At 49.9% G+C, this 16,169-nt stretch overlaps 1 protein-coding gene across 1 annotated transcript; it reads right to left on the reverse strand.

The window, feature by feature from the left end:
- Positions 1-3,677: 3,677 nt before the first annotated feature.
- LOC120677642 lies at positions 3,678-15,628 on the reverse strand. Its single transcript, XM_039958807.1, has 16 exons — positions 15,203-15,628; positions 14,987-15,099; positions 14,200-14,356; positions 13,989-14,127; positions 13,700-13,793; positions 13,424-13,552; positions 13,175-13,275; positions 12,979-13,092; positions 12,587-12,804; positions 12,028-12,084; positions 11,769-11,950; positions 11,558-11,681; positions 11,387-11,442; positions 4,676-4,821; positions 4,395-4,568; positions 3,678-4,265 (listed from the first exon to the last, which is right to left on the reverse strand). The coding sequence occupies exons 1-16, from the start codon at positions 15,487-15,489 to the stop codon at positions 3,984-3,986; spliced, it is 2,373 nt and encodes a 790-aa protein (XP_039814741.1). The 5' UTR covers positions 15,490-15,628; the 3' UTR covers positions 3,678-3,983.
- Between the last annotated feature and the right edge of the window lie 541 nt (positions 15,629-16,169).

Genomic DNA, 16,169 nt, shown 5'->3' on the forward strand with positions numbered 1-16,169 from the left:
AAGCATGCCACATAAATTTTCCAACATTTATTGACGATCGAAAGTATTTATTTTAACCCTAGAAGAGAAATCAAACAACAATAGATCCACACACATGCACATAGACCATGCACCTGAAAATTTTTCAGTGAGTACACATGCAAGGAGTAAGCCACTACGATTTTTTCATAATTTTTAGAGCAACAGAACAACTGGTATTAAATAAACTAGATTAAGCACAAACCAAATTTTTAGCAGGGGCAAAAGTGATATTTCACATGCACAAGTATTTTTCTTCTGAAGATCTCAATTTTAGAAACCTAACAAAATTTAGTTTGCATTTTTAGGATTTTTCTGTGATTTATTATGCATTTATGAAATATCAGCCGAAATAACAATTTCTGGAAATAAAAACAAAATAACAAAAGGGGGGCTGACAGCCGGGCCCCACACGTCAGTGGGAGCCCAGCTCCCAGCGCCCTCCCCTGCTTCACGCGTGCCCGCGCGCCATGGCCGTGGCCGGCGCGGCGGCCAGGCAAGGCGGCGGCGGTGGATTCGAGCGGGGAAGAGGTCGGGGAGGGAGAGGAGAGCGCGAGGAAGCTCACCACGCTCTCGATTCGGGTGGAGGTGGACCGGAGGGGGGTCGTTGGCGTGAGGGGCGGAGCTCGGCGTGGAGCTTCAATGGTGGCCACGGCGGCGCAGGGCCGATACGGCCGGGAAGGAGCTCGAACGGGCACGGGATGGGGCGGCGTAGCTGCGGGGTGAGGCAACGGAGGCTAGGGTGCTCTGAATCGAAGCGGGGGTGGCGGGTTTGGCCGGAGGAACGCCGGCGGCGGGCTCTGCTCGTCTCGGCTCGGCGTGGGCGCAAGGAAGAGGATGAAAGGAAGGAAAAACGAAGACGGCACCGATACTGGATAAACTCGAGCTCGCTCGGCGGTCAATCATCGCGACGGCCGATGCGTGGAGGAGGCGCGCCGACGGCCACAGTCGCTGGCATGGGCGCCGGGCGACACAGTGGCGAGCACAGGAGCAAAACAGTAGAGCACAATGAATTTTGACCGAATTTGACTCGCGTTTGACCGTCCTAAACTCAAACTTTGATATAGGAACTTGAAATTTGGCCAAAATAAAAGTTGTATAGGAAGAGAAGATCTACAACTTTTGTTTTGGGCGAAAGTTGATTTGAGGCTCGGATCAAGGAGAAAAACGAGAGCGAACGTAGCTAAGTCGATGTTTACTATGCGAACTCGATTAGCGCTAATGACGGTGATTAGCCTTAATTGGTGATTAAGCACGATATTAACGTTAAAATTAACACCGGGGTGTTACAGATTCGGGCGGAGGATGACCGGAGAAGCAGATCGACAGTGGAGCAAAGCTTCAAGCGAGCTCCAATGGTGACTGGCGGTGGCGGGGGCGATTCCGGTCGGGAGGAGCTGGGCTAGGGGTCGGGGAAGGTGGAGGAGGTGCTGGGGAAGATGCTCGCGCAAGAAATCGAGGTATGGTGGTCGGAGGAGGGAGATCGAAGGAAGGGGGCGACGGCGGAGCAAACGGACGAGCGGAGCTCGTCTCTGATCGATGGGGGAAGGAGGAATGAGGAGATGACGACCGAGCCCACAACCAGATAAATATCTAGGCGTTACTTTGGCGGACCGTCCGCGGCTCCCTAGCGGGCCGTCCGCAGTTTCCTGGTGTTACAAGTACGGCCATGGCCTGTGCCGGGCCTGATCCACGGAAGCAGTGAGGTGTCCTGTGCGGTGGCTATAAAATTAGAGGGCCTTGTCGATCTCATCCTTCCTCAATTTCTTCTTCTTCTTTCTGTTCTTGATTAATGTCAAAAAATTGCTGAAGAATTTGGGTACGAGACCGGTAGGGGAGGTTGGAGTTCTCCTAGCCCTAGTTGTCTAGACGGTGGTTCTTTCTCGCCACTGGCAGCCACCTATGCGTATCAAATCAGTTTAGGTGTATCATTCATACCGGCGCACCGCCATCGTGCCGTCGTGCAGTGTACAGTGTCTGCGCGTGCAAGCCGGCGCCGACATTTTTCTCCTTCTGGCGGGACGACGGGCGTCACGGCGACGAAACGCGACTCGGCGAGCACGGTCATGGCGTGTGCCGCTGCCGGATGGATCCACGGAAACAGTGAGGTGTCCCGTGCATTACATCTTGCAATTAATGTACGTATTATAGATTTTAACCAAGTGAGCACTTCCATTGACTCCAAAATTTGTATGCAAACATGCCACAGCTGCGTCTGCATGCAACAGGAGCAGCCGCAAGCAGCCTAAAATGGACCATCCGAGTATTAATATAAAATTAAAGGGCCTTGTCGATCTCATCTCTCAATTTCTTCTTCTTTTTCCTCTTCTTAGGGCTTTTTCTTCTTTTTAGGGGTGTTTAGTTCTCCAAAATTTTCCCACGCTATAGTAACTTTGAGTGTTTCACCACTAATTAGGAGTATTAAATGTGGATAACTGACAAAACTCATAACATCCAGATAAAATCGCGAAACGAATCTCATGAATATAATTATGCAATGATTAGACAATGTCGTGCTACGGCAAACAATATCTAATGATCGATTAACTAGATTTAATAGATTCGGCTCGCGATTTTCCGTTCACCCGTCGTGTAATTAGTTTTATAATTAATCTATGTTTAATACTCCTAACTAGTATTGTAAAAATTACCCAAAATTTTTTGGTAAATAAACACGCCCTTAATTCATATCAAAAAGTTGTTGAAAGACTTGGATACAAGGCCGGTAGGGGAGGCTGGATCCCCCTAGCCCTCGTCCCCCTCCCCCCTTTGAGTCTGCCCCTAGTTGTCTAGACGGTGGTTCTTTCTCGCCGCTGGTGGCCACCTATGCTAATCAAATCAGTTTAGCGTGTGTTTAGTTCACTTTGAATTTTGGATTTTGGGATTTTAGAAGGGAATTTTTCAACATTAAAGTATTAAATGTAGACTAATCACAAAACTAATTATAGATCTCATCTGTAAACTACGAGACGAATCTAATGAGACTAATTAATCCATCATTAGCATATATTTACTGTAGCTCTACTATAGCAATTTAGTGTTTAATCACGTCATAATTAGACTCATTAGATTCGTCTCGCGATTTACAGTCCATTTGTGTAATGCGATTTATTTTCCGACTATATTTAATATACCATGCAAGCGATTTACAAAAATTTTAAATTTTGGGATTTTGGATCTAAACACAGCCTTAGGTGCACCATCCATTTGAGTATCACTTTAAGATCCTGTTTGGATCCAGATGCTGCCCTGGCCTACCTCCATTAACGTCGGGCTTGGTTCAGCAAGAATACACCAGGTCACCGTGCACATCGTCTCAGCATGGCACGTTGTGGTGCACTTAGTACCTTGCCGGTTAGTGTCGTGCAATACCATCAGATTTGACGCATGTTTGGCCATCTATACCATCAGATTTGACGTGTGGGAGCCTATTCGCTACGATGAAAATTTAACAAGCGGGAGGCTATCCAATGATCAATCTATTCGTTTGGCTATGACTGATGCTAATTTGTTATAAGAGAAAAGTATTATTGACTAACTAGTGGTTGGTGCTGATTTAGTGTGAGAGAAAAATAATACTAATTGATTAATTGACAAACCAAGCGAACAAAGTGATTACTTGTAAAACGGGGTAGCTGACGTCGGTGCGAACATGGAAGTTGACTTTAAGGCTCGCTGGCACGCAGTCACCCTGATCATAGATCATCAAACAAATGGTAGCGCTGTTCCCTGCCTTTTATCGGGACAGATTTTACAGGTTCCGTACTAATTTCCACAGATCTCTGCTGAAATGTTCCATGTGGGTACAAAAACTATGCAACGTGTCAGGCTGTTCCTTTCCACACCGACAAGAGCATCACGACTGCCTCCAGCAATGTACAGTACGTAGCGGCAAACGGTGGTGCGTGCCACGACAAGACACGTACCCAGAAAAAAGAAAGAATCAAATCGGAACAGATAGTGAGCTAGTCCAAAGAGACATTGATCTTGAGGCTGGACTCGGTGCTGATGGTCTCCTTGTTGGTGGCGCCCGCGGGGTGGTCGCCGCACTCCAGCCGCAGCCGCAGGTGCACGGGCTTCATCACCACCAGGTCCCTCGCGTCGCCGCGGCTCCCCATCAGCACCTCCACGCCCGCATGCTCCTCGCGGCGCTGGCATCCCACGATCCGCTTCACCAGCTCTTTCTGATCCACATGATTGCCGATCGTCCTCGCAAGCTTCAGGTACAGCGCAGCAGAGGCCACCAGCTGCAAATGGTACGGGACAGTGCGATGTGTTTGATCCTTATTGTGGTATATGGATGGAAGCACGTAGGAATGATTAGTTTTCTTCTTCATTTTTTCTTCTTTTTTTTTTTGCTTCAGATGATACTGTACCTCGCATGTCCCAGGGCTGACGTTCACGGCGCAGGTGAACTGCACCCTTCGCTGATCTTGGTACCTTTGATCAGCAGATTTATCGTCACCCCCATGTGCAGTAGTAGGTTCCTCGGCGACTTCAGAGAATGCTAGGTTGTCCAACTCGTCGTACCACTGCTGTGCGATCCCAACCTGATGGCATGTGTATCCACATAAAGGATTAGACTTTTACCGACTAGATTTGCACTTAAGCTATTAGGAAAAATCACGATGCCCATGACGTCAGTGCTTCTTTTTACCTTTTCCGTTGCCGTCTCTGGTCCATCAGAACCAGAAATCTCAGCACCAGATCCCCTCACCTGGCGCCAGATACAATTCTCGGCTAAAGGTGCAGCAAGTTCAGTGTCAACTGGAATGTCTATGTAGACCGTGATATTGCATCTTCCTGTTAAATTTGACCCCTCCGGTTACAAAGCTTTCTTAGTTGAATAACATACTACAGAGCAATGCCCACTGTAGAGAAACACCACACACCCAATCGTGGAGGGTGACCTTCATTATATAGCCTAAGTCGACTAGGGTTACAACGTGTACAAGGCCAATGGGCCAACACGTCCAATGTGGGCTGTATGTTACAATTACATTCTAACACTCTCCCTCAGTCTAAGCGGGAGTGTCACGAACACAAAGACTGGACCTAAAGTCAGTGAATAACTGTACAGGTAACCCTTTGGTCATAATGTCCGCGAACAGATGAGACGATGGGACATGGAGCACCTGGACCTGTCCCAAAGCAACCTTGTCACAGATGAAGTGAATATCTATCTCGATGTGCTTCGTGCGACGATGATGAACTGGATTAGCAGTCATGTAGACAGCGCTGACATTGTCGCAGTAGACGATCGTCGCCGAAGAGATGGGCACATGGAGCTCCTGAAGCAACTGACGAAGCCAACAAGTCTCAGCCACAGCGTGCGCAATAGCACTATACTCAGCCTCCGCACTCGAACGAGAGACCGTAGTCTGTCGTTTGGAGGACCAAGAGACTAAGTTGTCGCCGAGGAAGACGCAGTAGCCCGAAGTGGAGCGCCGAGAGTCCGGGCAACCAGCCCAATCAGCATCGGAGTAGGCGGTCAAACTGTCGATGCCACCAATGGGGCTGGAAAAAAAGCTCGTTAAGCTGGCTCGGTGGCTCGTTTCAATATTGCTCCGATTACGTTCGTTCTTTTTTTAAAATAAAGATTAGTTGATTTGGAACAAAAGTCAATTTTGGCAGGCTCGGCTCGGCTCGTTATGCTCGATTTGAAGTTGAATATCAAACAACGCGGGAGACTATAATAAATACGAATATATTGATTTCGAAGAAAGCTCGAAAAAAGTCGAGGCTCGGCTCGATTCCAGCAGGACGCGCTTGAGCATCGCAAGATGAGGCTCTCGCGGGTCGTGCATGAAAAGGCACACCTGATGAACTGCGTAGGCGAGGTCCGGACGAGTCAGTGTGAGATACTGTAGAGCACCAGCGAGACTGCGGTACTAGGTGGCATCCTCCACCAGAGCGCCATCCGTAGCAGAGAGCTTGGCACGAGTGTCCACAGGAGTCGCTGTAGAGTGACACTCGGCCATGCCGGCACGCTTGAGCAAATCCACAGCGTACTGACGCTGAGAGAGGAAGAGGTCGTCAGCAGAGCGTATGACAGAGATCCCGAGGAAGTGATGAAGGTCCCCGAGATCTGTCATGACGAACTCGGAGTGAAGGAGCTCGGTGATGCGGCGAAGAAGTGCAGTCGACGAAGCTGTCAGGATGATGTCGTCGACGTAGAGCAGCAAGTAGGCGATGTCGATGCCCTCTTTGTAAACAAAGAGAGACATGTCGGAAGTTGAAGCAGTGAAGCCAGACTGCTGGACGAAACTGGCGAACCGTTGGTACCAGGCCCTGGGCGCCTGCTTGAGTCCGTACAAGGACTTTTGCAGGAGGCAGACGTGGTCGGGGGCGGCTGTGTCGACGAAGCCGGGCGGCTGCTGGCAGTAGACCATCTCGTTCAGATGGTCGTGAAGAAAGGCGTTCTTCACGTCCAGCTGATGTATCGGCCAGGAGCAAGAAGCGGCGATGCTGAGGACGACGCGGATGGTAGCCAGTTTGACAACCGGACTGAACGTCTCGTCGTAGTCGATGCCGTACTGCTGCAAAAAAAACCACGAACGACCCACCTAGCTTTATGGCGAGCGAGAGAGCCATCAGCACGATACTTGTGCTTGAAGACCCACTTGCCGGTGATGACGTTGGCACGAGGCGATCGGGGTACGAGACGCCATGTGCCATTATCCATGAGCGCCTTGTATTCGTCGGCCATCGCCGCGCGCCAATTTGGATAAGCCAGTGCAGCGCGGGAGTTGGCGGGCAGCGGAGAGGCCGGGGTCGGTGTCGCCGCAGAGAAGCCGTAGCGCTGGATGGGCGGCGGCAAGAAGCCCGTCCGGGAGCGAGTCTCCCGAGGAGGAGAAGCAAGGGCCTGCGGCACCTCTTCGCGCGGCTGCTCAGTAAGAGCCGCGGCAGGCGGGATCGGCGCCGGAGGCGTCGGTGGACGAGGCCGACGAGTGTAGACGCGCAGAGGCCTCTGGCCGCCACCGAGTTGCTGCTGCACGTCGACAGCAACCGGTGCGGCAGCGGTGACCGGCCCACAAGAAGCCGAGGGGGCAGGCATGGCCTGCAGTGGCACCTGAGGGCCGGCTGTGGTAGCCGGGCGGGGTCCCTGCTAGGGCAGCTGGTAGGCCGGCAGCACCGTGCCATAGGGTGGCAGGGTCCAGCCCAACTAGGTCGCCGGCGTCATCCGAGGGTCGCGTTTGCTCAACGTCCGAGGTGGACGGAGCACGCGCGGGGAGGATATCCTGCAACAGAAAATAAAAAGAATCCGGTCGAGGCTTGGAAGCCGCAAACGGAAAGTGAGTCTCATCGAAAACGACGTGGCGCAAGATGATGATCTTGCGATTTGAGAGGTCAAGACACCGGTAGCCCTTCTGGGAAGGAGGGTAACCGAGGAAGACACACGCCGCGGAGCGAGGAGATAATTTGTGGCGAGTCGTGGCACTAAGGTTCGGGTAGCACAGGCATCCGAAAACTCGAAGGATAGAGTAGTCTGGCATCTTGCGATGAAGAAGATAGTATGGGATACCGTTATTTATGGACGATGATGGCCGCCGGTTGATCAGGAACACGGCGGTGGAAAGAGTTTCGACCCAATAGGAGGGAGGCATGGCGGCATGAATCAGAAGAGTGCGAACAGCATTGTTCGGAGTGCGAAGCATCCGCTCAGCTTTGCCATTCTGGGCTGATGTGTAGGGGCACAAGGTGCGGAGGAGGATGCCGCGGCCAGCTAAGAAGGTGGCGGTGGCATTGTTCAAGAACTCGGTGGTATTATCTGCCTGAAAACAGCGCACAGGAAAACTGAATTGTGTGAGCGTAAGCAATAAACTGAACAATGTGCTCATGAACTTTAGATTTATGGCGAAGAGGAAACGTCCAACAATAATGTGTATAATCATCAACTATCGCAAGATAAAATTTATAGCCAGAAATGCTCGAAACTGGAGAGGTCCAGACATCACAATGAACGAGTTCAAAAGGTGCTGACGTACTAGAGACCGAACTAGCAAAGGGCAGCCTAGCGTGTTTGCCGAGCTGGCAGGCATAAAAAATGCGGCGGGCTGCTTTATTACACTGAATAGCTGATAGCTTATTTAGAGTGTTGACGACGGCGGGCGCTGGATGACCAAGACGGGAGTGCTACAGCTCCGGGAGACGACAGCGACATGACAGCGGGGAGGCATGCGATGCGGGATGGTGTAGAGGTCCCCGTTGCTATTGCACCGAAGAAGGACCGTCTTGGTATGGAGATCCTTAACAGAAAAGCCAAAAGCGTCAAACTCAATGGAACAGTTGTTGTCGCGAGTAAGCTGTCTAACAGATAACAGGTTACGGGTGAGTTGCGGAGCGACAAGAACATTATCAAGATTAAAGGGACGATCAGCTATTTGTATAAAAGACGTGCCACGACTAAGAACGGGAATAGATTGACCGTTGCCGACCGTAATGGAGGACGGCGGTGACGGGAGACGGGAGAGTAGGATACCGTCGTTGGAGGACATGTGGGATGTCGCTCCGGTGTCCATGACCCAGGGGTTGGACCCCTGAACCGCCATCTGGTTGAGGGCGGCGATCAGGCTGGCCTGATCCCAGCCGCCTGGAGTCCCATACGCCGTGGGACCGATCGCGCCGGAGAACTGCGGCGGCGCGAAGGCAGTGTGCGCCTGTGGCGGGGGCGCAGGCGGTGCACCCCACTGCTGCTGCTGCGAGGGCCACTGGGCAGCCCAAGGGTTGAAGCAGACCCAAGGACCGGCCGGCTGAGGAGCCTGACGTCTGCCGGAGCCCCCTGATGACGCGACCTGCTACTGGTTGCGCCCGCCGCTGCCGCCGCCGCCGCTGCTACCGCCGCGCCCACCTTTACTTCCCTTGCCCCCCTTGCCTTTGCCACCACCCCCACGGTTGGAGGACGCAGAAGAAGTGGACCGGCAGGACGGCGACGTGCAGGAGGCGGTGGAGGCGGCAAGGGCTGAGGCCGAGGCCTCCTTGCCCTCGGTGGCAAGCCGAAGTTCCTTGATGCGGAGCGTGTTTGGGGCGGACTTGAAGTCGGGAAGCGGCAACGTGCTGGCGATGATGTCGGCAGTGTTGGCGAAGCGGGGGTTGATGCCGCGCAGGAGATTGAGCACAAGTTGGGGGGCGGTCACGGGGTGACCAACCTCCCGGAGAGCGTCGGCGGTGTGCTTCATCTGCTGTGCGTAGGCGTCGACGGAGAGGTCGCCCTGGGACATGTTGTGGAACTCCTGCCCGAGGACGACGGCGCGAGACTCCTGGTTCACCTGGAACAGGGCCTCGATGGAGACGTATAGAGCGCGCGCATCTTGATCGGGCTCCATGGCGAGGTCGAGGACGGTGTCGTCGATGGAGCCGTACATCCAACCGCGGATGCAGGCGTCGGGCTGAGACCACGTGGGATCAGTCGGACGCGCGGCCTCCGTGCCATCGATGTGGCCGAGCAGCAAGTACTTGGCGCAGAGGGCGGTGAAGAATGCCTTCCACTTGGAGTAATTGGGACGCTCGAGGCTGAGAGTGATCGGCACGTGCTGCTTCACGTTGACGGAGGCGTAGGCGGCTAAGAACGGAGGAGCGAGTGCATCCCCCATGGCGCCGGAGGACTGGGAGCCGAGGACGCCGGAGGTGGAGGAAGCCGCGGACGACGTCATGGCGGCGCGGCCTAGGAGGCGGCGCGGCCGGAGGAGGGCGCGTCGGATCGGATGCGCGGTCGGATCGGAGGCGCGACGGTAGCGGGCGGCCAAGGTGGCGGCGCGGCTACACAGCGGCAGCGCGACTGGAGTCGAGCGGCCTGGTGGTGCGGTGGCGCGCGCCCTAGGTCAAGGCGCACGGGCGGTGGAGGCGCGCCGGGCTAAGGGCGGCGGCGCCGAGAGATGAAAGCGGAAGGGAGGAGGGGAATACTAATTAGGAACCCGAGACTCGTGATACCATGTAGAGAAACACCACACACCCAATCGTGGGGCGGTGACCTTTATTATATAGCCTAAGTCGGCTAGGGTTACAACGTGTACAAGGCCAATGGGCCAACACGCCCAATGTGGGTTGTATGTTACAATTACATTCTAACACCCACTAAGTAAGAAAACAAAGAGAGTTCCTCTTGAGATTATGCATTAGAATATCTTACAGTAATTTCCATGATTATTTCTAGTGTCGTGATCATTTAGTTCATGAAGTTCTTTAGGAGCTTTTTGGATTCAGACCATCATGGGAAGTGGGCTTCGAAGATATGCCATCCCACAAAGGGACTTCGAAGATTTGCCATTATGAAACATGTCGCACCCGCTAGAATGCCATCCGAGGGTCTTTACCTTATTTTCTTCCTCTTCTACCCCTGCTTCTTTCTTTTTCCTTCCTCTGCGACGGAACGGATCGAGCGCTCGCTCCTCTTCCTGCTCGCACCTCCCGGCGGCCCACACATCCCCGGCGACGCACACATCCCACGGCGGCGCGCACCACCGCCCCCACGGCGAGCCCCCCCCCCCCCCCCGCGCCCCTCCCCACACAGCCCCCACCCCCGCGCCGGGTCTGCCTCCCGCCTCCCGCCGCCTCCCGCAGCGATGCCACCTCCGAGGGCCGGCTCCTGCGTCGGTGCGGCCTCGCGGCGACGACGAGGCCGCCGTACGCGCCGAGGCCCGACAAGGAGAGCAGTACGGCGGAGCCAGGCGCGCTCGGCGTGGGGGCGCAGGTCTCCCAGCGCTCGGCCGCTGGAGCTAGGCATGGCGTGGGAGCCAGGCCTCGGAGTAGGGGGTAGGGGGGCTCGCCTCCAGCATAAGGGAGGGGGGCTCGCCGGGGCGCGAGCGATCGAGCAAGAGCCGGCACTCGAGCAAGAGCATGCTCCGTTCCATCCAAGAGAAAGGAAAAGGAAAGAGAGGGGTAGAAGGGGAAGAAATTTAACCAAAGACCTTTGGATGGCATTCCAGCGGGTGTGATGTGTTTCATAATGGCATGTTGGCGAAACCCCCTCCTACGATGGCATTTCTCCTAAGCCCACTTCCCATGATGGCCAGAATCCAAAAAGCTCCTTTAGTTATGCAGTTGCATTACACAAATAAAGATAGCTCCTTTGTAACTCTATTGCCAAATCACAATATAAGAATTGAAGGAAAATAAATAAAAATCTTAGAAAACACATGTAATGAGTAGCAAGCAATATCAGTTTCTTAGATAGAAGTGTTCTGTACCACAGTCATGCAGACAACAAATCATGAAATGATTGCACCATCTCAAGGAAAAAGGAGAAGGGGAGTGGTCTATCCAACAATTGCAGGTAGACATCACATGAATGCAATTAACTATGATGATCAACACTAAGCATCTACTACCAAACGTATCAGCAGAAGAAAATGAACAATTTGAAACTTACCAGGAAGCACATCTACTTGACGGGCATGTTCTTCAAATTGTTCAGTTGAACGTCCCCTGCAAATTCAAGGTAATGAGAAAGAAATGTTAGAACATTTAAAAGAAGGGAGGCTTCTGTCATCCCTTAATCAGCAAAGTCAATTCCATGCGTGATAGAGAATCAGCAGCTCACCAGGTTGATACTCTCTCGATATTGCAAACAGACCAATATGGCAACCCTAGAACCTCACAGTTAGAGAAATTAATCGTTGAGGTAATCTTGGTATCCAAGTTGTGCTTCAGAACCCTTTGACATCCTTCAAACAAAAGAGAAAAAATTGGAACCAACTTTTATATGATTTGACACCAAAAAAGCTTCAATATCAAACAAATTATATATCAACCTGTATCACTGAAGATAATGTAATTATGAAATCTCGAGACTGATGATACAAGCTCCTTGCCGGTGACCTTCTCCAATGAATCATAAGGTTCCTTAGCACCTGATGGCCGATTCATGTGTATATCCTTAAGAAGGGCAAACCTCTCATTTATAGTTTGCTGATATGACTCTATTACTTCAGCTCTACCTTCACACAACCTTAGCTCAGTGAGCTAGGAAAAATAAGTCTTAGCATATATAACAAAAGAAGCCAAGCTAACCTTCCAATATCCTGCTTTTCGCCTGTTGATATTCTCAGGATCCATGGACTTTCAAAGCTACAACAAAATAGCAAGTCGAGTAAGAAGAAGTACTAATAACACTATTGCCAGATCGCCCCCCCCCCCCCCCCCCCAAATCCAAAGTTGACTGTTGGCATACTGTGCCTGTATGCAATATTAAAACTAAAATATAGCATTAAGCCATGAATCATAATAACATTATTTGAACACTAACGGAGAATGCAATGAGTTTCACTAATATGTGCTTTGTCCCTCGTATAAACCAAAAGAATGGACAATTAGTATTTATGATTCGACCTCAATATCAGTACCAACATAAATTTGTGAACAAGGTTGAATTTCAGAAATGTTAGCATATCAAGCCCAAAACCAAACTGGGTCAAGGTCAACATAGGAAGGGTTGAGAAGAAAAGGTGTGTGAGGTAGATCAGGCTTCAGATTATACAAACAGCTATTGTAGCATTACGCTATGAGAGTGAGTTAATTAAAGTGGCATCTAAAAAGGTCAAGATGTAGGCGATGAAAAGAGGCCACCTACCTGCGGTCTGCAACTAATAAGTCATCCTCTGAAATGTGTATCAAATGCCATGGAAGTGTTACTGAATCTGCATCAAAATCTTGAATAGTTGGAGCAACTTCTTTTCTCAAACCAAGCTTATCAGTAATCCAGCCCCAGATACCATTGCTTTTATTAGACACTGGATAAACTGTTTCTAAAGTCCTCCTTCCCAAATCTGCTTTTCTAACAGCATGATTCTGCGAAAAGTTTCAAAAAGGGACAAACCAGACAATTCTTTAGTGTTGTAGATGGCCGTCAATCTTCACAATTAAGAATAACTAGACCCTGCAACTTCAATCTAAGAAATCAAAGAAGTGTGTATTTATGTCGTCAAGAAGAATAGGTAAAAGCAAATCTGCTGTGGATAATACCTCCGAATCTACAATATATAGACAGTCTTCATCAGCATGATAAAATGATGAAGCTGGGCGTAAGAACTTGGCCGATTCAAACTTGCCATCCTCAAAGCCTGGGGAAGATCCAATCTGCAAAGGAAAAGAGCAAAATTAATTAATCATCTTCATATAATAAAACTGCAATCCAAGTTACACAGCAAGCCATGCTCACAGAGTCTAAAATCATCCCATCGCTGTTGCTAATGATGATCCTATGATGGTTACTGTCAGAAATAAAAATACGATCCCCATCTTCATCAACTGATACGCATGCTGCAGTACATTAAATTATGTATTACCACATCTGGATGGAAAAAACCAAAGATATAGTTGATTGCAATATGCAATATATCCATATATTTAGGGAGCACACTGATCTTTAAGTAATAAATTACATGAAGGAATAGCTGCAACTGGGTACCTGGGTGGTTAAGTAACAAGTTTCTGAAGGAACCAACATATGGCTCTTTGACAACCTCTTCTTTCTGCCAAGAAACTCTTGATAGAACATTTCCAGAAGGTTCTTCTTTCAACACACTCAGTTCTATGGCTGCATTCAGAAAGGTTCAACGTTTAAGAAATATTATTAAATATGGAGGATACCAACTTTTCAAGCAAATCGCAGCGAAGCTAAAGTGGTCAGCAAAAATAGACAAGAAAATAGCATTTATAGTAGCAAATGTTGTTCAGATTTTACCCTTAATCATCAGATCAGGCTCTTCAACCCACTTTGTGAATAGCATAGGGTCCTTAGAACCTTCAAATAGCAAGTAGCAAGCACCATTTGTCATCTGAACACTCATCAAAGGACATTTTTTGTTTTAACAAAGTATTTATATAGTAGCTAAAATGCATAAAAGAAATGTACTTCAATGCTTATATGGAGAATCGGAGATGGTATCCTACGTAGAATGTGCTTAGTGATAAAAGAAAACTTCGGCAAATTTCTCTACTAATGTGACAATTGATATGGGTTTGAGCCTCACATTGGAGAAATCTTTGTGTAAGATCAAGATAGGAAATGCAATATACTCCGTCACTATTGTATGGACTGCTTGGCTTTGAGCAGCTAAGGAAGAAACATCACTCCCAAATTGCACAGCAAAAACATTCAGGTGTGGATACCTAAAAGGGAGGAGATTAGAAAAGTTCAAGATCACAGTCAAGTATAAAACTGGCAAGTTTATATACAACTACCTCTGTTGCAGATATTTCAATCTCTCAAATGCAACTGAACGATTGCTGTTGCTATTTAATGTTCCACAAGATTGATACAAAAGAACAAGATATAATCCTTCTTGATTCAAGTTCGTCCAAATGCCGTTCATGGCGTTCAACCAACAGTGATTTTGTCCTGCGCCACAAAAATAAATGAAAGGGTTAAAAGATAGAAATAAACCCTGGAAAAAATACCATTACATTAAAACTTATTGTTCCTATTAGGAATAGACACAACTATCATGCTCTGTAATTTGCATCAGATACAAGTCCACTTAATCTTAAAAAAATTATGGAACATTTTATCATGTCCATGGTATAGTAGTTCTGGCAGATTTTAGTTCCCTGTATGTATTTACTTTCTGGTTGCCTGTGCATTCCATCAGATTTTCAATAAAAAATATTTACAATTATAGGCTCTAGATATTGAATTGCATATATAGTTAAGCCACAAAGATGCCACAAATGTACAAAGGACACAAAACTCCTACAGTATTCCAATTTCCAACCGTCACAGACATCATTGAAAAGAATCCCATCTCTGCATTGTTGGGACACTAAAATTGCAAAGAACATAACTCCTCAATAACCAGCATGCCAGATAGGGAGACGTGACCACGCTAATACTCAACAGTAGGGAAAAAAGCTGGGTCTGCTTCCATAACAATGACAGCGTATAGCAGCAACGAAATAAGTTCCAGCTCAAATGGTAGTTTAGCCGGGCGCTAACTATGAGCACAGAGCACAAAAGCGGTCGTATAATTACCTTCAAGCTTCCCAAACGCCGACTTGATGAAATCCACGATCTCAGACTGCGAGGCAGCAGTGGCGGTGCTAGTGCTTGCATCACCTGACGCTGCCGTGACAGGGCTCTCAGGGCTGCAAGACAGAATGGCTGCTTCGTTAAACAGTCGCCAGCAGAGCCAGCATTTCGGGAGGATAGAAGAAGCTAGCGAGGAGCAAGTTGCGCGGGCATCTCTACCTGGAAGCAGCTTGGTGCGCCGCCCTGGTAGCCATAGCGGCCGCATGCTGCCGCCGAGGGAACCGGGGGCGCGGGTGGGAGGCGGGCCAGGCGGAGCGGCCGCAGCCGCTTCCTCCACCATCTCCCGAGAGGTGGTGGCTCGGCCCGGGCGGCGCACCCGGCGAGGATGAAGCGGGCGCGGGATCGGAGGAGGCGAGCCGGCGAGGGAGAAGCGCGGCGGCGGCGGGGCCAGCGCGGTGGCGCCTGAGGCGCCGCAGCAGCGCCGCGGCGGCCGAAGCCTGCGCCATCGCGGTAGCGGCACGTCGACCTCGTCAACTTGGTCGGAGGCGGCGGCGGCTCGAGGGAGGGAGTGGAGTGGGCTCAGCAGAGCCGCAGGCCGCGGCGCGGCGGCGGCGGTGGGCGGCGCGGCGGGAGGGAGGCGGAGGTAGGGTGAGTGGGTGGGGGAACGAATTGATGGCGAATCGAGTTGGTTTGCTTTCGATGGGCCGAATATTTGGGCCGCATGGTCCAATTTGGGCCTTCTTTCCGTTGAAGAAGATGGGCCGCGGAGAGGATCATAGTAAAGCAAAAAACCGAATCATTTAATATTTTTTTAAACCCTCTCAAAAAAATTAATATTTTTTAAAAAGAATATAGTACAAACATAAACACTCACAACACGCACATACACTTACTCCTATGAATAATCTTATGAACACTAAGGACATGCACAAATAACCAATTATCAAACTATCAATAGCCAAAAACCATCAAACTGAAGAATCTTGATACGATTGGCTCCTTCTAGAATAGCTTGAGAAAGGGGGGAGTATTTCCAAACATCGAACTTATGCACCTCCTTTCAAAAGCTGCCATTCCTTCCACGGGCAGTGACCACAACACAGGAGGGACATTTGTCACCTTTGGCGCCATCTTTTATTGCTTATATATCATGTATACAAAATGTTCTATGAATGAAGAACACGAT

Source organism: Panicum virgatum, chromosome 6N (genome assembly GCF_016808335.1).
Source record: "Panicum virgatum strain AP13 chromosome 6N, P.virgatum_v5, whole genome shotgun sequence".
Lineage (NCBI taxonomy): Eukaryota > Viridiplantae > Streptophyta > Magnoliopsida > Poales > Poaceae > Panicum > Panicum virgatum.